Genomic DNA, 19087 nt, shown 5'->3' on the forward strand with positions numbered 1-19087 from the left:
AAACATTTTAAAATTGTTCAAATTTTCAGCATGTGTCTTAATGTTGGTTTAGTGACCTTTCCAGAAATATTTTTTACATAATTTTTTTCTGAAATCTTTTCAGAGGTCTGTGATATTTTTCCTTTTTCAACTACATATGTCTGAAATTGGATTTTTCTTAAAATATGGTAGCCAAAATAGTGTATCCAGCACATTGAATGCAGAATTCTCTAATTAAAGACTTCAGATGTCTTCTTTTAAGGCCAACATTTAAGTGTTCAGGAAAATAATACTCATCTAAATAATTTTTGTTTTGAAATTAAAGTTTTTTTGTAAAAATATATTGTTTATGTTAACATAGCAGTTTATTATTAAATAATATTGTAAAAATTCTATATTAGTTTCTTTTGTGGTAAATATTGATACATTGAATACAAATGCTCTTTGGAGTTCTTAGTTTTTAATAATGTAAAGGGATACTGAAATCAAAAGTGTGAGGATCTCTGGTTTAAGAGAAGCTCACTGAATAAAGGGTCTTCATGTGAATACTTTTTGAGTGAAGAATTAAAGACTAATAATTTTTTTGTATGTACTTGCCACCTGCTTGGCCTAACAGTGGCTCAGTGTGTTAAATATTTGGGCACTTGAGGGGTTATATTATTTTTTTATAAAGTTCTTTTCAATTGAAGTAGTATTTGTGTACTTTTAATAGATAGAAAAAAAGCATTAGAAGATGTAATACAACGATCTGGGCATGAGTCAGAATTCAGCAAACAGAAGCATCTTGAAGCAGTTGATAAAGGACCCTCACCAGCACAGAAACTCAAAACTGGCAGTGGGGCAAAGATGTCAGTTAAATCTACAAGCTCTGCAAAGAGTGATTCAAACATAGGAGGACACTGTACACGCCACAAATCAAAGAGTCTGGAAGGTGACACCACACCAGAGAGTAAACAGATGGCTGATAAAACTGTTTCTCTGCAACGTAAGGTCAGTAGTTCTTTGTTAGTGGAAGTACGTACGTACACTTGTTAATATGACAAAGAGAAGCAAAGTTCAGAATTTTTAATTTTCATATTTCTGATGAAATTGTGATTTATTTTGATATGAAATATTTTTTTATTGATTTCTGTTTTGAATACAGGAAAAGTCCAATAATTAAAATCTTATAGATTACAAATATCAAAAGTGAGAACATTTTGATTGTTTGGTGTTTTTGGCTGACCACACTGATGCGTGTTACAAGCTTTGCTCTCTGATTGGGGAAATGGACATAATCAGTAGTATTAATGAGTTTTTGTGATCTTTGTTAGTAATCTATGAGTGACTTTCTGCTGAGAATCATTTTTAATCTGTTTTATGTTTTTTTATAGTATAGTTCAGAAGCTACTTTGTTGCCCAGTGTAGAATACTAGTCTGTTTTCTGGGTACTAACAGGTGTATTTTGTAATATTAACAAATCTTCAAGTGTTTAGGTATACATTTCTCATAACATTGTCTTAACTTTAAACAATTACAGTTCCCTGCCCCCATAGTGCTTATATTTAACAGGATGAACTTACAATAATCAAGCTGATATTACAGAATTTTAAAGAAATACTGAGTACAGGGAATTAATTTTGAAAAGGCTAAATTGTTCTGTAACATTCATTTTGTTTCTAGATGGCAGCAGTGGAACTTTAAAAGGTTTTTTTGAGTCAATTTTTAACATAGGTGGTAAACAATAAAGTATATTCAAATTGTATATATGAATCTATCAGCAAGAACAAGACCGGGAACTGACTGTGGCTCAAATCATGAACTCCTTATTGCCAAATTCAGACTTAAATTGAAGAAAGTAGGGAAACCCCTATACCATTCAGGTATGACCTAAATCAAATCCCTTATGATTATACAGTGGAAGTGAGAAATAGATTTAAGGGACTAGATCTGATAGAGTGCCTGATGAACTTTGGGCAGGGGTTCATGACATTGTACAGGAGACAGGGATTAAGACCATCGCCATGGAAAAGAAATGCAAAAAAGCAAAATGGCTGTCTGAGGAGGCCTTACAAATAGCTGAGAAAAGAAGCGAAGCGAAAAGCAAAGGAGAAAAGGAAAGATATTCCCATCTGAATGCAGAGTTCCAAAGAATAGCAAGGAGAGATAAGAAAGCCTTCCTCAGGGATCAATGCAGAGAAGTAGAGAAAAACAACAGAATGGGAAAGACTAGAGATCTCTTCAAGAAAAGTTGAGATACCAAGGGAACATTTCATGCAAAGATGGGCACAATAAAGGACAGAAATGGTATGGACCTAAGAGAAGCAGAAGATATTAAGAAGAGGTGGCGAGAATACACAGAAGAACTGTACAAAAAAGATCTTCATGACCCAGATAATCACAATGGTGTGATCACTCACCTAGAGCCAGACATTCTGGAATGTGAAGTCAAGTGGGCCTTAGAAAGCATCATTACGAACAAAGCTAGTGGAAGTGATTAAATTCCAGTTGAGCTATTTCAAATCTTAAAAGATGATGCTGTGAAAGTGCTACACTCAATATGCCAGCAAATTTGGAAAACTCAGCAGTGGCCACGGGACTGAAAAAGGTCAGTTTTCATTCCAATCCCAAAGGAAGGCAATGCCAAAGAATGCTCAAACTACCGCACAATTGCACTCATCTCACATGCTAGTACAGTGATGCTCAAAATTCTCCAAGCCAGGATTCAGCAATACATGAACCGTGAACTTCCAGATGTTCAAGCTGGTTTTAGAAAAGGCAGAGGAACCGGAGATCAAATTGCCAGTATCCGCTGGATCATCGAAAAAGCAAGAGAGTTCCAGAAAAGCATCTATTTCTGCTTTATTGACTATGCGAAAGCGTTTGACTGTGTGGATCACAATAAACTGGAAAATTCTGAAAGAGATGGGAATACCAGACCATCTGACCTGCCTCTTGAGAAACCTGTATGCAGGTCAGGTTAGAACTGGACATGGACCGACAGACAGGTTCCAAATAGGAAAAGGAGTACGTCAAAGCTGTATATTGTCACCCTGTTTATTTAACTTCTATGCAAAGTACATCATGAGAAACGCTGGACTGGAGGAAGCACAAGCTGGAATCAAGATTGCCGGGAGAAATATCAATAACCTCAGATATGCAGATGACACCACCCTTATGGCAGAAAGTGAAGAACTAAAATACCTCTTGATGAAAGTGAAGGAGAGTGCAAAAGTTGGCTTAAAGCTTAACATTAAAAAAAAAAAAAAAGCCTAACATTCAGAAAACTAAGATCATGGCATCCAGTCCCATCACTTCATGGCAGATAGATGGGGAAAGTGTCAGACTTTATATTTTTGGGCTCCAAAATCCCTGCAGCTGGTGATTGCAGCCATGAAATTAAAAGACGCTTACTCCTTGGAAGGAAAGTTATGACCAACTTAGATAGCATATTAAAAAGCAGAGACATTACTTTGCCAAGAAATGTCAGTCTAGTCAAGGCTGTGGTTTTTCCAGTAGTCATGTATGGATGTGTGAGTTGGACGGTGAAGAAAACTGAGTGCCGAAGAATTGATGCTTTTGAACTGTGGTGTTGGAGAAGACTCTTGAGAGTCCCTTGAACTGCAGGAAGATCTAACCAGTTCATCCTAAAGAAGATCAGTCCTGGGTGTTCATTGAAAGGACTGATGTTGAAGCTGAAACTCCAATACTTTGGCCACCTCATGCGAAGAGTTGACTCATTAGAAAAGACCCTGATGCTGGGAAGGATTTGGGGCAGGAGGAGACAGGGACTACAGAGGATGAGATGCCTGGATGGCGTCACCGACTCGATGGACATGGGTTTGGGTAGACTCCGGGAGTTGGTGACAGACAGGGAGGCCTGGTGTGCTGCGATTCATGGGGTCACAAAGAGTCGGACATGACTGAGTGACTGAACTGAACTGATTAAAATATTATGCCTATCTAGATATATTTAAAATTATTATAACAGGCTAAATAAAGCTATAACTTCAGCTTTACCGATGATGTGCCATCCAATTTCATATAGAAAAGTGCTGTTTACCAGTTCTGGACTACTTTATAGGTCTTGTTTGTTACGACATGCTTCAGCACAGAAAAGAGCATCTGTGATTGGTTGCCTATACACTACCTGCTGTTGGGTTTGAGTGATAAAGGATAAAACATTTCTTCCTTTTTTCCCTAGCATTTCAAAAAGTTTTTAAATGTTCCAAAATATTTTTATATGCAGAAAGTATAAGAATTATTTATATTTATTAGCAGAAAATATAATATTTTAATAAAAAATGACTGCTTAAAGTACTAAGATTAATGGTAGAAAAATTATATTGGGAATTATTGTAACTATGCCTTTTGTCACTTAATTTGATTTAATTTTCATTCAATTCAAAAATAGCTTCGGAAGGACCAGTCTTCACATTATGGTCCTGTTCTTCTGATATCTGATTTACCAGAAGATGGCTGTACTGAAGAAGAAATTAGAAAAATATTTCAACCGTTTGGAAAAGTTAATGATATCCTGATTGTTCCATACAGAAAGGAAGTGAGTTATTTAATCTATTCTAAAAAGTCGTAATTGTATTTTATAAAGACTTGTCAGATCTTTCAGCTTTTACTCCATATACACCTGTTATTGAGCTATGTAAATGTTTGTAATTGAATGAACAGGGTTCCTGAATACTGCTTTATATCCCTTAAAACCACACACTGTTTTTTTTAGATGAGCACACCTTTTCTTTGAAGGTCCAGATGATATTTTAGGTGTTGGCGTGTCATAGGATTTCAACTACTCACTCTGCTGTACAACTGTGTTTTAGTACTTCACAGTCATAGATGATATATAAATGAATACTCATGGCTGTGTTCAAAAATCTTATTTAACAAAAAAACAGATGGCAGGCCATAGTTTGCCATTCATTGCTTTAGCACTTCAGTGAGGTGATGTTAAAAAAAAATGATTTTGTTTGAACAGTATTTTTTTACATTTGAATTCTATTTTTGTAACCTATATAGTAAAGTTTTATAAACTCTACAAACCCTGGAGTAAACAGAACATGAAATTAGGAGGTAAAACAAGGGAACATAGTTGGTATAATTTTGTTTGTTGCAAGAAACTTTAAAAAGGTCAAATTTAACAGCAGCTAGACTAGATCCTGCTTGCTACCCTGTTGTTCAGTGAGCCCTGCCTTCCTGTTTCTTACTCTTTTATGATCTTGCCATGGACTGCTTCCTTCTTACCTTGGTAATGGTATAGAAATTCCATTAGGTTAAATGTCCATTTTGTGTGTGAAAACATCCTAAAGATCAGATTACACTTTAGCAAGGTGAAAAAAGGTAAAATCAACCAGCACTTGAGGTAATTTCAGTTTTATATTCCCTAAGGAAGTATTAAGTCACACAGAGAATTTTAAGGTAGATTTTTGACTTAAAAGTAAAATATGTTTCATTTTAGGCTTACTTGGAAATGGAATTTAAAGAAGCAATTACTGCAGTCATGGAATACATTGAGACAACACCTCTTCTGATAAAAGGGAAAAGTGTGAAAGTATGTGTTCCAGGAAAGAAAAAGTCACAGGTAAACTGAATTTAGTTCTTATGCAGTTCATTGTTGTTTAGTTTAACTTTTTTTAAAGTATGTTATGTACGGAGAAATGCATAAAACTTAAAATGGTAACTCAGGCTGTATAAATTCAGGTACACTGAACTGAACTTCGTGTATGCATGTGTGTGTTAGTTGTTTAGTCGTGTCTGACTCTTTGTGACCCCATGGACTACAGCTCTTTGGGCTCCTCTGTCCATGAACTCTCCAGGAAAGAATACTGGAGTGGGTAACCATGCCCTCTTCCAGGGGATCTTGCCCACCCAGTGATGGAACCCAAGTCTCATGTCTCCTGCATTGGCAGCCAGGTTCTTTACCACCAGCAGCACCTGGGAAGTCCCATATGGGTTTCATAGATGTTTGCTAATTCTGTTACATTGATATTTTCCCCTACTGGATTGCTTGTCAAAATGGCAAATTGCTTGATGCACTGTAAACAATTAAATGGTAAGCAATAGAGTAGGGGAAAATATGTAACAGAATTAGCAAACATCTGTGAAATCTCTGCCTAGGTCCCAACTACAACCTTGACTACATCCTGCAAGCCCCTTGCATATTTCATTCGCTTATTTGGAGATCAAACCATGTTAACACTTACAGATTTTCCTCATTCTTTCAAAGTTCTATGTGGCTTTACTTTGTATGAATATACCATGATTATTTTATCAGTTCCCTCATGGATTGCTTTTTAGGTTCTAGTTTTTCATTACTATAAACAGGACTTCAGTTAACTTTCTTGTACATGGCTTTCATAGGCCTTACGCATTTTGAGGTGATAGCTATAGTGGACTTGTTGGGTATTAGGATATACTGTAATAAGAAATGCTGGAAGAAAAAAAAAGAAATGTTGGATCACCTGTTAAATAGCTGTAACAATTCAGTCTAATAATTTATGTGAATACAGGTGTCTCTCCATTATAAATGACATTTTAATATTTGCAGTTTTAAAATCCAGTATGTAAAAAATGGTATCTACTTTTTATGATCATCTTTAATGTTGTGTTTGAGTTGCCTTTTTTTTTTTGACGTGTTTTTCAATGGTAGTTTTTGGATTTGCTATTCCCACAAGGTTTTCTATATATGTACAAGGTATTTTAAGTTGCTGGTCTCTTTCCTGTTTAGAGAAGTTGCTTTAGTGTTTGTTGCAAAGCTGGTCTGGTGGTGTTAAAGTCTCTTAGCTTTTGTTATTGTTGTTGTTCAGTTGCTGAGTTCGGAAGCATGCCAGGCCTCCCTGTCTTTCACTGTCTCCAGGAGTTTGCTCAGATTCATGTCCATTGAGTTGGTGATGATACCTAATCATCTCATCCTCTGCTGCCCTCTTTTCCTTTCCCCTTCAGTATTTCCCAGCATCAGGGTCTTGTCCAGTTGAGTTGGCTCTTTGCATCAGGTGGCGAAAGTATTGGAGCTTCAGCTTCAGCTCCTATCCGTCCATTGAATAGTCAGGGTTGATTTCCTTTAGAATTGACTGATTTGATCTTGTAGTCCAAGGGACTCTCAAGAGTCTTCTCTAAGTTCAATTCTAAACACAGTTTAAAAGCATCAATTCTTCTGCATTCAGCTTTCTTTATAGTCCAGCTCTCACATCCGTACATGACTACTGGAAAAACCACAGCTTTGACTAGATGGACCTTTTTTGGCAAAGTGACGTCTCTGCTTTTTAATAAGCTGTCTAGGTTGGTCATAACTTCTTTCCAAGGAACAAACGTCTTTTAATTTCACTGCAGTGACCATCTGCAGTGATTTTGGAGCCCCCCAAAATAAAGTCTGTCACTGTTTCCTTTGTTCCCCATCTATTTGCCATGAAGTGATGGGACTGGATGCCATGATCTTAAGTTTTCTGAATGTTGAGTTTTAAGCCAACTTTTTCACTTTCTTTCACTTTCATCAAGAGTCTCTTTAGTTTTTCTTCACTTTCTGCCACAAGGGTGGTGTCATCCGCATATCTGAGGTTATTGATGTTTCTCCTGGCAATCTTGATTCCAGCTTGCGCTTCCTCCAGCCCAGTATTTCTCATAATGTACTCTGCATGTAAGTTAAATAAGCAGGGTGACAATATACAGCCTTGAAGTACTCCTTTCCCTATTTGGAACCAGTCTGTTGTTCCATGTCCGGCTCTAACTGTTGCTTCCTGACCTGCATACAGGTTTCTCAAGAGGCAGGTCAGGTGGTCTGGTATTCCCATCTCCTGAAGAATTTTCCACAATTTGTTGTGATCCACACAGTCAAAAGGCTTTGGTGTAGTCAATAAAGCAAAAGTAGATATTTCTCTGGAACTCTGTTGTTTTTTGATGATCCAACAGATGTTGGCAATTTGATCTCTGGTTCCTCTGCCTTTTCTAAATCCAGCTTGAACATCTGGAAGTTCACAGTTCATGTACTGTTGAAACCTGCCTTGGAGAATTTTGAGCATCACTTTACTAGAGTGTAAGATGAGTGCAGTTGTGCAGTAGTTTGAGCATTCTTTGGCATTGCCTTTCTTTGGGAATGCAATGAAAACTGACCTTTTCCAGTCCCGTGGCCACTGCTGAGTTTTCCAAATTTGCTGGCATATTGAGTGTAGCACTTTCACAGCATCATCTTTTAAGATTTGAAATAGCTCAACTGGAATTTCATCACTTCCACTAGCTTTGTTTGTAGTGATGCTTTGTAAGTCTCACTTGACTTCACATTCCAGGATGTCTAGCTCTAGGTGAGTGATCATACCGTCATGGTTATCTGGGTCATGAAGATCTTTTTTGTACAGTTCTTCTGTGTATTCTTGCCACTTCTTCTTAATATCTTCTGCTTCTGTTAGGTCCGTGCCATTTCTGTCCTTTATTGTGCCCATCTTTGCATGAAATGTTCCCTTGGTATCTCTAGTTTACTTGAAGAGATCTCTAGTCCTTTCCATTCTGTTGTTTTCCTCTATTTCTTTGCAGTGATCACTGAGGAAGGCTTTCTTATTTCTCCTTGCTATTCTTTGGAACTCTGCACTCTGCATTCAAATGAGTATATCTTTTCTTTTCTCCTTTGCCTTTCACGTCTCTTCTTTTCTCAGCTATTTGTAAGGCCTCCTCAGACAACCATTTTGCCTTTTTGCATTTCTTTTTGTGGGTGGTGATCTTGATCCCTGCCTCCTGTACAATGTCCAGAACTTCCATCCATAGTTTTTCAGGCACTCTGTCTATCAGATCTAATCCCTTGAATCTTATTTCTCCCTTCTGCTGTATAATTGTAAGGGATTTGATTTAGGTCATACCTGAATGGTCTAGTGATTTTCCTTACTTTCTTCAATTTAAATCTGCATTTGGCAATAAGGAGTTCATGATCTGAGCCACAGTCAGCTCCTGGTCTTGTTTTGCTGACTGTATAGAGCTTCTCCATCTTTGGCTACAAAGAATATAATCAATCTGATTTCGGTATTGACCATCTGGTAATGTCCATGTGTAGTCTTCTCTTGTGTTGTTGGAAGAGTGACTCAGTTGTAGACATATGTATTCTCTTTTATATTCTTTTCCATTATGGTTTATCACAAGATATTGTATATAGTTCTCTGTGATGTACATTAGGACTTTATTGTTTATCCATTCTAAATGTGATAATTTACATCTACCAACCCCATACTCCCAGGCCATCCCTCTCCCTCCCCCCTCAACCTTGCCAATTCCAATTCTGTTCTCTATGTCTAAAAGTCTTTCCATTTTACAGATAGGTTCATTTGTGCCATATTTTAGATTCCACCCATGTGATATCATGTGATAATTGTTTTTTTCTTTCTGACTTAACTTCACTTAGTGTGATAATGTCTTTAGTTGTGTCCACGTTGCTGTACTTGGCGTTATTTCATTTTTTTATGGCTGAGTAGTATTCCATTGTATATATACTATATCTTTGTCCATTTATCTGTTGATAGAAATTTAGGTTGTTTTGGTGTTTTAGTTCTTGTGAACAGTGCTGCTGTGAACATAGGGGTTCATGTGTCTTTTTGAATTACAGTTTTGCCTGGATATATTCCCAAGATGGCTGGATTATATGGTAATTCTATTTTTAGTTTTCTGCGGAACCTTTTTGTTTTCCTTTGCAGCTGTACCAGTTTACATTCCCATCAGCAGTGCAGGAGGCTTCTCTTCTCCATGTCTTCTCCAGCATTTGTTATTTATAGACTTTTTAATGATGAGCATTCTGACTGCTGTGAGATTATACCTCATTGTAGTTTTGTTTTCCATTTCTCTAATAATTAGTGAGGTTGAGCTTCTTTTCGTGTGCTTACTGACTCTCTGTATGGCTTTGGAAAAATATCTGTTGAGGTGGAGAAGTAACTATTGAGATCTTTTGCTCATTTTTTGATTGGGTTGTTCGTTTTTCTGTTTTTTAGTTATATAAACTGTTTGTATATTTTGGAGATAAGCACTTGTTGATCCGATCATTTATAGAAATTTTCTCCCACTCCGGGTCTTGTCTTCATATTTTGTTGTTGTTGTTGGGTTTTTCTTATAGTTTTCTTTGCTGTGCAAAAGCTTGTAAGTTTTATTTGCTCCAATTTGTGTGGTTTGTTTTTTTGTTTTTATATCTGTTGCCTTGGGAGACTAAGAAAAACGTTGGTACCATTTGTATTAGCATGTTTTTGCTATGCTCTCTTTTATTTTTTTATTTTTTATTTTATTTTATTTTTTTTTTATTAGTTGGAGGCTAATTACTTCACAACATTTCAGTGGGTTTTGTCATACATTGATATGAATCAGCCATAGATTTACACGTATTCCCCATCCCGCTATGCTCTCTTTTAGGAGTTTTATGGTATTAAATAAATAAAACTAGACACTGAAGGTGGCAGAGCAGAAGGATATAAACTCACATCTTACAAAAACGCCAAAATATGTTTTAAGTCTTTAAGCCATTTTGAGTTCATTTCTGTGTGTTGTGAGAGGGTGTGTTCTAACTTCATTTATTTATATGCAGCTGTCCAACTTTCCCCGCACCACTTGCTGAGGAGACTGTCTTTTTCCCATTGTTTATTCTTGCTTCCTTCGTTGAGGATTAATTGACCGTAGATGTATAGGTTTATTTCTGGGCTGTCTATACTGTTCCATTCATTTGCATGTTTGTTTTTGTACCAGGTGCAAACTGTTTTGTTTACTGTAGCTTTGTAGTATTGTCTGAAGTCTGGGAGAATTATGCTTCCTGATTTTCTCCCCCCCCCCCCCCCCGCCCCCGCCCCCGCCCCCGCAAATTGCTCTGGCAATTGTGGGTCTATGGTTCCACATAAATTTTTGGATTATTTTACTTCTGTGAAAAAATGTCATGGGGGGTAATTTGATAGGGATCGCATTAAATCTGTAGATTGCTCTGGATAGTGTTGCCATTTTAACAATGTTCTTTCAATTCAAGAGCATGGGCTATTTTTCAGTTTCTTTGAATCTTTTTTTAATATTTTATAATTCTCAGCATGTAAGTTTTTCACCTCTTTGGTGAAATTTATTCCTAGGTTTTTAAATTTTTTTGGTGAGACACTTTTTTTCTCATGGAAGTTTTCTTTTCTTTTCTTTTTTTCAATTTATTTTTAATTGGAGGATAATTGCTTTATAGTATTGTTTGTTTCTGCCATATATCTTTTGGTGATATTTTAAAGGACATTCTCCTTCTGATATTTCATTGTTACTGTGAAGGAATGCAACCAGTTTCTGAATGTTAATCTTGTATCCTACTACTTTGCTGAATTCATTTATTAGATCTATTCATTTTTGTGTATAGTTCTTAGGGCTTTCTATATATGTAGCATGTCACCTGCATATAGTAACAATTGTACCTCCTCCCTTCCAATTTAGATCCTTTTTATTTGCTAAGTGATTAAGAGTTCTTATCTTGAATGGATATTGAATCCTATCAAATGCTTTTTCTGTATCTATTGAGATGATCCATGTGGTTTTTGACTTGTTACTGTGATGTGTTATGTTGATTTGTGTATGTTGAACCATACTTGTGAACCTGGGATGAACCCCACTTGGTCATGTTATATATGCATCAACGATACTGACCTGTAATTTTCTTTTTTGGTGATTTCTTCCGCTGGTTTTGGTATTAGAGTGATGGTGGCTTTATAGAGTGTCTTTGAGAGTGTTCTCTCTTCTTCAGTCTTTTATATTCTTCTTTGAGAGAGTTTGCCTATGACGCCCTCCAGTCCTGGGCTTTTTGTATTGGAAGTTCAGTTTTGTTTACCCTTTCAAAGAACCAGCTCTTGATTTTGTTGACTTTTTTCCCCCTATTGTTTTCTTAATCTCTATTTTATTTCTCCCCTGCCCCCATCTTTATTTCCTTCCTTCTGACTTTAGGTTGTTTATTCTTTTAAAAATTCTTTTGTGTAGTAGATTAGGCTTTTTACTTGGGATATTTTTCTTATTTTTGATGAAGACCTGTATCACTATGAACTGCTCTCTAAGAACTGCTTTTGCTGGATTGCATAGATTTTGTGTGGTTGTGTTGTCTCAAGGTACTTCTTAATTTCCTTATTGAGCCTTTTTTTTTTCCTTCTTTTAGTAGCATGTTATTCAGTCTCCATGTACTCATTTTTTTTTCTTTTTTTCATTTCTAGTTTCATGCCATTGTGATCAGAGAAAATGCCTGAAATCATTTCTGTACCCTTAAATTTGTTTAGGTTAGTTTTGTGCCCCAGGACATGTGGTCAATCCTAGAAAATGTGTGTGCACTTGAAAAATATGTATATTCTGTGGGGTTTTTTGGATGCAGTGTCCTGAAAATATCTAAAAAGTCTTACTTTTCTGTTGTAACATTTGGGACCTCTGTTGCCTTATTGATTCTCTGGAAAATCTCTCCACTGATGTGAGTAGGTGTTAGTCTCCTACTATTATTGTCTTCCTGCTGATTTCTCCCTTCATATCTGTTAGTTATTTATGTATTTGGGTGCTCTTAAATTACGTGCATATTTGTTGATGAGTGTAAAATCTTCCTCTTGTATTGATCCTTTTATCATTATATAGTGTCCTTTATCTTTGTAGCCTTTGCTTTAAAGTTTATTTTGTCTGATATGAATATTGTAAGTCCCACTTTCTTTATTTTTGCATGAAATATCTTTTTCCATGCCCTCACTTACAATCTGTATGTGTAGGTGTATCTCTTTTAGGCAGAATATTGTAGGCTTTTTTTTTTTTAATTTTACACGATAGTGTATATCCACTCTTCATCTTTAAAAGTTAATTAATTTTGGCTGTGCTGGGCCCTTGCTGTGTGTGGGCTTCTCACCGCGGCACCCTCTGTCGCTGGGCACGGGCTCTGTGGCGCGGGGTCAGCAGTCGCGGCACACAGCTCCTCCGCTGTGGGGCCAGGCTTGTGTGCTCCCTGGCGCGTGCAGTCTCCAGCACCGGCAGTCCAATGCGTGTCTACTTCAGTGGCAGGCAGGTTCTTATCCAGCGCACCACTAGGGAAGTCCTACTCTATGTCTTTGGATTGGAGAATTGACATTTAAGGTAATTGTTGATTCATGTATTTAATGATTTTTTTTTCTTTAAAAAATTTATTGAAATATAGTTGATTTACACTTTTCATTAAAAAAAAATGTTGAAGTGTAGTTGATTTACATACACATTTACAGTTTGCCACACCAAACTGTAGTTTTCAGTTGATTTTTTGCTTCTTCCTTTCTTTTACTTTTTGTGATTTGATCATTTCCTTTTTTTCTGCCACTCCCTTCTGGCCTGCAGTATTTCTGTATCGAAATCAACTGATAGCCTTATGTAGGTTCCCTAGTAATGAACTCTGTTTTTGTTCTGCTGCCTTTAGAATTCTCTGTTTAACTTGCCATTTTTATTATGTCTTGAAGTAGGTCTATTTGGGTTCATCTTGTTTGGGACCTTCTGTGCTTCCTGTATCTGGATATGTTTCCTTCTTTAGGTTTGGGAAATTTTCAGCCATAATTTCTTCAAATACATTTTCAATCCCCTTTTTTCTTTCTTCTTCAATCTCTGCATAGACCGACCTGCTTTATATTGCCCCATAGGTCTCTTATATAGCTTTTTTTTTTTCATTTGGCTTTCTGTCTGCTCTTTTGATTGGGTAATTTCCATTAGTCTGTCTTCTAGGTCACTTATTCTTCTGCATTATTCATTTTGCTATTTACTACCTTGAGCTCAGCTTTCATTTTGGCAAATGAAATTTTAGGTTTTACTTAGCTCCTTTTAACAGTTTCTAGTTCTTTTTTTTTTTTTTAATAATAATCTGTATTTCTCTTGATAGCCTTTCTTAATTGCTTCAGTATTTTCATTACCTCCTTTTTCAACTCAGTGTCTATTAGACTGAAGAGTTCTATTTCATTGTTCCTTCAGGGAAATATTCTTGATATTTTAACTGAGAATGGTTTCTCTGCTTCTCATTTTCCTTGTACTTCTCTTAGTCCGAGAGTTCAGGAGAAACAACTGTCTCATGTAGTCTTAGGGGCTATTTATAAGCAGGAACATCCCTGTATAGCTTGTGTGGGTTTTAATATTTTTTTGGTGTGAAGGCCGTTTTTGATTTGGATTCTTGCTGTCTCTTTCGTCAGCATGTGCTGGTTGTTACCACCTTGATAAAGAGTATGCAAGTGCACAGATTCTCAACTCAGGCAGGTTCCCAGGAAGGTGGGGGCTGCAGTTGTGTTCCACTGCTGTGACAGTGTTATTTTGCAAACCCCCAGAGAGGTGGAGGCAGTGGTTGGCATCGGGTCATGAAACCCTTGGCAGCGGTGGCAGGCCTCACACGCTCCCAGGGAAGTTGACCCTGATGGCGGACTCGCGGCAGTGGCAGGCCATGCAAGTTCCTGGAAAGGTGGGGGCATTGACCTGCGTCCGTTTGTAGAACTCTTGGCAATGCCAGTGGCAGCAGTCTGTGCCTACCTCTGGAGTCTGAGATGGTAGTCACGACTTGCACCCACCCCTGGAATTTGTGTGGGCCGCCTATAAGCGTATGGAGAAAGAAGCTTCTATGACACACCTCTCCTCTTGCGCCCCTTAACAGTGGTCCCTTGTGTCCCTGAAGGACCCAGGCTTCTTCTTAGACTCCCATCAGTTGTGGTGTTCTACCTCGTAGCCCCTTCAGACTGTCTTCACACAGCCAACTCCAGTTCTGTCCTTTGGGCCTGACCTCCAAAGCCAAGGCCTCAGTACACAAGCTCCACCTGCCCTAGTGGTTGACTGGACAAGCATTTTAGGCTGTGGGGATCAGGTCTCTCTTGGCTTTGTCCTCTGCACATCTGTTGCTGAGCTCTCCTCTGAGGCTCCATTCCTCCCCCTCTGTTCCAGCTGATCTCATCAGTGAGGGGACTTCCCAGTGTGCAGAAACCTTTTCCTCTTTCACAGCTCCCTCCTGGAGGCACAGGTCCTGTCCTGATTCCTTTCTTTATTTTCTCTTTTCTTTTGCGCTGCCCAGTTATGCAGAGATTTTCATGCTCTTTTGGAAGTCTGTCTTCTGGTATTGTTCAGTAGATGTTCTTTGAAAGTTGGTCTGCATGTAGATGTACTTTTGATTATCTGTGGAAGGAGATTGGTGCATCCTATTCCTCACATTTTTCTATTGGGTTATTTGCCTTTTAAAAAATTTTCATCTGAAGGTATTCATTATCCTAAGATACTAATTTTGTATTATACATGAAAAGTATTTTCTTTTAGTCTGTTGCTTATATGATACATAAAGTTTTTTTACTTTTGGTATACTCCAGTTTACTGCTCTTTTGCTCTTAATGGGTTTTTTCTTTTATTTTAGAAGACCTTTATACCAGTGCCAGAAAGATATGTTCCCATTATTTTTTAAATCTGTTATTTGTGATACAGTGTGTGAATGATATGACTGTTTGCAAAATGGGTAACCAATTAACCCAACACTATTTATGCCTCATTTATCTTTCCTCATTGATTTGTAAAGCTGTCTCGTGTATAAATTACCCTATACATATAGATCTGTTTCAGTCTTTTTATTTTCATATGAATACTATGTGGTTTAAATTTTTCTAACTATAGCTTTATAATACTTGTCATTTTTCTAATAGAATCGTTTCTCTTTTTTCTCTCCTTCCATGTATTTTTGCTTAATCTTAAACATTTACTCCTATATATTAGATTTAGAATCAATTTGTTCTCTAAAAAATCTTAATGGGTGTTTAATTGGTACTGTACTGAATTTGTATTGATATATTTTCAGTACTAAATCTTTTTGTGCAAAAACACGTTTTATTTCTTCATTTATTTAGATTTCATTTTGTGTCCCTCAACGAATTTTTACTTTTTTTTCCATAACATTCTTTTGTAATGTTTCTGTAACATGTATTTTGGAAGAAGTGTTAATTTTTATTTATTTGTGTATGTTATAAATATTATTTCAATTACTATTAAAGAAAAGAGTTGTATTTTTTATGTTTTCTGGTTAGTTATTATTGGAGTAACCCATCATCCTGGTTTACTAATATTAGGTACATACATGCCTATCTCATTGTCCCGTTGTCCTAATTTGAATAATGATTACATGGTGACTGTTGTCATTACCAATTTAGAATTTCTTTCATTTTCAGTTAACGGAAAACTTCTCCAGTGGTTTATTAAACAAATAAGAGGTTTATTTATCTTATAACAGGAAATTGGCTGGTGGGTGATCTGTGGCTGTAGAGCAGCCCTAAAATATCTTCAGGAACACAGCCTTTTGATTTTTCTAATTCTATTTTCATCCTTTTTGTAAGATGGTTGTTGTACCTTCTGGCATTATTTCAATCTTTCGAAGAGAAAGAAAGGAATGTGTCAGGAACACAATGAATTTTTAGTGTGCCCCCCCCCCACCCCCACCAAGAAGGAGGAGTTCCCCAGCAACTTCCACCTACATTTGATTTATCAGAACTGTGACACATATCCTCCTCTATTGCCGAGAAGAATAAGGGGAAGCAAGAATTGAATACATAATTTAATAACTTAAACTTTATTTTGAGACAGTTAAATGTTATTCAGAGTTTTCAGCAGGGCTGTGACAGTGAAATCGATGGATTTTAAAGATTCATCAGGAAGTGATCTGCAGAATGAATTAGTTGGGGAAATGACTCTGAAGGCAAAGAAAGCTTAGCATATTGATTAAAGGAAAGAAGAGAAAAGATCACTGAAATCCAGTTAGAGCACTCATCTAGCCAACCAGACTACTCTAAGAGTAGTAACAGTTTGGGGTAGATTAGTAACCTTGAGAATAGAAAGAAGAAATAGCTTTTATACTATTGACTCTCAAGCAGGACTAGCTGATTATTAAATTTTTAAATGCGAGATCAATATTCTTTAATTCTAAAATGTTTAATCTGGGAAAATGGCCAAGTAATGATACATTTAGGGTGTTAGAGTATTTCAAACAGATTGAAATAATTCTCTTAGATGACTTCTTTATAAGGTTGGTAAGGCAGCAGTGTAAGTTGAAAAGTTCAGTCATTTACTATTTTGATTTTCATAGTAATGAATGGCCTAAGTATCAACACTGAAAACTAGAAAACATGCCATCTACCTGTCACAGACATTGATGTTCTTCAGTTAAATATGGTTTGAATGGTGCTGAATTAAAGCCTTTGAAGGTTTACTCATGACTTCTCTCTTGTGATTGACCCAGAGGGGAACCCCCAACAGAACTCTGGTTATGGCTTCTTCAAGGTTAGAAGTTTATGGGACAATCTTTTGGCCTGTTACCATAGGGGAAGACATTAAGTTTTCCTGTTAGAGCAAGCACAAAATAGACTGGAAACTCAAACTAGGAAAAAGAAGGTCAGCCCTATAGATTTCTTGGTCTACACATTAATTTTGACATGAATAGTTAAAGCCATGACAAAACCTTTCTGCCCACATTTGATGTTTCATGTTAGGACTGCCTTGGACTCTGTGATTCAGAGAATATTCTCTTCATTTTGCTACTTCTTGGAATCAGTAATAAAATGTTAGAGAAAAGGTAAAAATTTTCTACATCCCTGTATTACACCTGAAGGATTAAAGTATGGTTCTGCACAGTTCTGGTGACAAACCTTGTCTGACAAATAACCTTGTGTTTAATTACAAGCCAGCGTAGACATGAGTCTTTAACAATGATTCTTAACCAGTCTGCTGAAAGCAAGCATTCTTCTTTTCCAGAAAAATGGGCACATGTTGGTACTCAAAATTTTCCTTAAGGAAGCAGGAGCTCTTGATACAGAAAGGAATATAATCAGAGTTTTCAACAGACAGAAGGACCTCTGCAGTTATAAAATAGTGCTAAGGCTCTTTAAGAAAACAAATCAGAAAAAACAAGACTTAAAAAACTCAGATTTACTGGTTTCAGCAAGATTCATGGTGACGTTATATCTAAAACCTAGAGCAAGCAGTCAGCTTAGATTTAAGAAGACTGCATGGAGAACAAAAACATTGCCAGGAAGCAGTGCACAGTGGTTTGAGCATTATGGAAAATCTAATTAATAACAGGTAAAACTGAGGATATACAATCAGTTCAGAAGAGAGTTTAGTTTCATTTTAATTCAAAAACTATTTCTTGGGACTTCCCTGGTGGTCTAGTGACTAAGACTCTGTGCTTCCAATGCAGGGGGGTGTGGGTTCGATCCCTGATCAGGAAACTAGATCTCACATGCAACAACTAATAGTTGGTTTGTTGCAACTAAGAACCAGCATGACCCAATAAATAAATATTTAAGGAAAGAACTATTTCTTAAACATCTTTTGTATGTCAGCCATTGTGGTACATGCAGAAGATGCATTAATGAACAAGGCAGATGTGCTTCCATCCTTCTTAGGACTTAACAGTCTATTAGTAAAGGTTAAAAAGTCTAAAATAATGAAGAGGAAAGTCATGGTGGATACATCTAAGAGACCCAATCTGCATATAACTAGGATTCCAGAAAGAAGATAGCACTTAAAAACTGGTGAAGATGTTAAGTTTCACAGTTATAAAGGGGAAAGCCCTAGTGATCCGGGCAGATAACTGTGTAAATGTAAAAAGCGGTAGACCAGCCTTAGATAGCCAAGCAACTCATTCTCAGGGTTGAGTGAAAAAAAGATTGATTCATTGTAATTTATTACGCAGATTTCAAGTCAAATAATCAAGTTGTATGCTAGGACAGTATTCTCAGACATGTATGGGCTCAAAGAACCTTTCATCTATATGTATTTCCTAAAATATAATCATCAAAATGAAGAACTTAAGAAATGGAGAAGTTATGATATAAAATGGTGATTGCACCAGGCTTCCCTGGTGGCTCAGTGGTGAAGAATAAGAGTTGGACACGGTTTAGTGACTAAACAACAACGAGTGATAAAACCGTTTAAACATAGAGTGCATGTATGCTCAGTCATTTCCGACTCTTTGCTACTCCATGGACTGTAGCCCACCAGGTTCCTCTGTCTGTGGTAATTCCCAGGCAAGAGTACTGAAGTGGGTTGCCATTTCTTCCTCCAGGGGATCTTTCTGATCTAGGGATCAAACCTGAGTCTTTTGGATCTCCTGAATTGGTAGGCAGATTTTTTTTTTTATCACTGCGCCACCTGGGAA

At 36.9% G+C, this 19087-nt stretch overlaps 1 protein-coding gene across 4 annotated transcripts in view; it reads left to right on the plus strand.

Moving 5' to 3' along the window:
- ZNF638 (zinc finger protein 638) overlaps positions 1 to 19087 on the plus strand; it is an 83955-nt gene that overhangs the window by 26524 nt on the left and 38344 nt on the right. For all 4 annotated transcript variants that reach the window (XM_061155672.1, XM_061155673.1, XM_061155671.1 and 1 more), the window contains 3 exons: positions 692 to 969; positions 4373 to 4519; positions 5429 to 5551. In XM_061155672.1, the coding sequence (XP_061011655.1) occupies positions 692 to 969; positions 4373 to 4519; positions 5429 to 5551 (548 nt within the window). The remainder of the gene's footprint in view (positions 1 to 691; positions 970 to 4372; positions 4520 to 5428; positions 5552 to 19087) is intronic.

Source organism: Dama dama, chromosome 11 (genome assembly GCF_033118175.1).
Source record: "Dama dama isolate Ldn47 chromosome 11, ASM3311817v1, whole genome shotgun sequence".
NCBI lineage: Eukaryota > Metazoa > Chordata > Mammalia > Artiodactyla > Cervidae > Dama > Dama dama.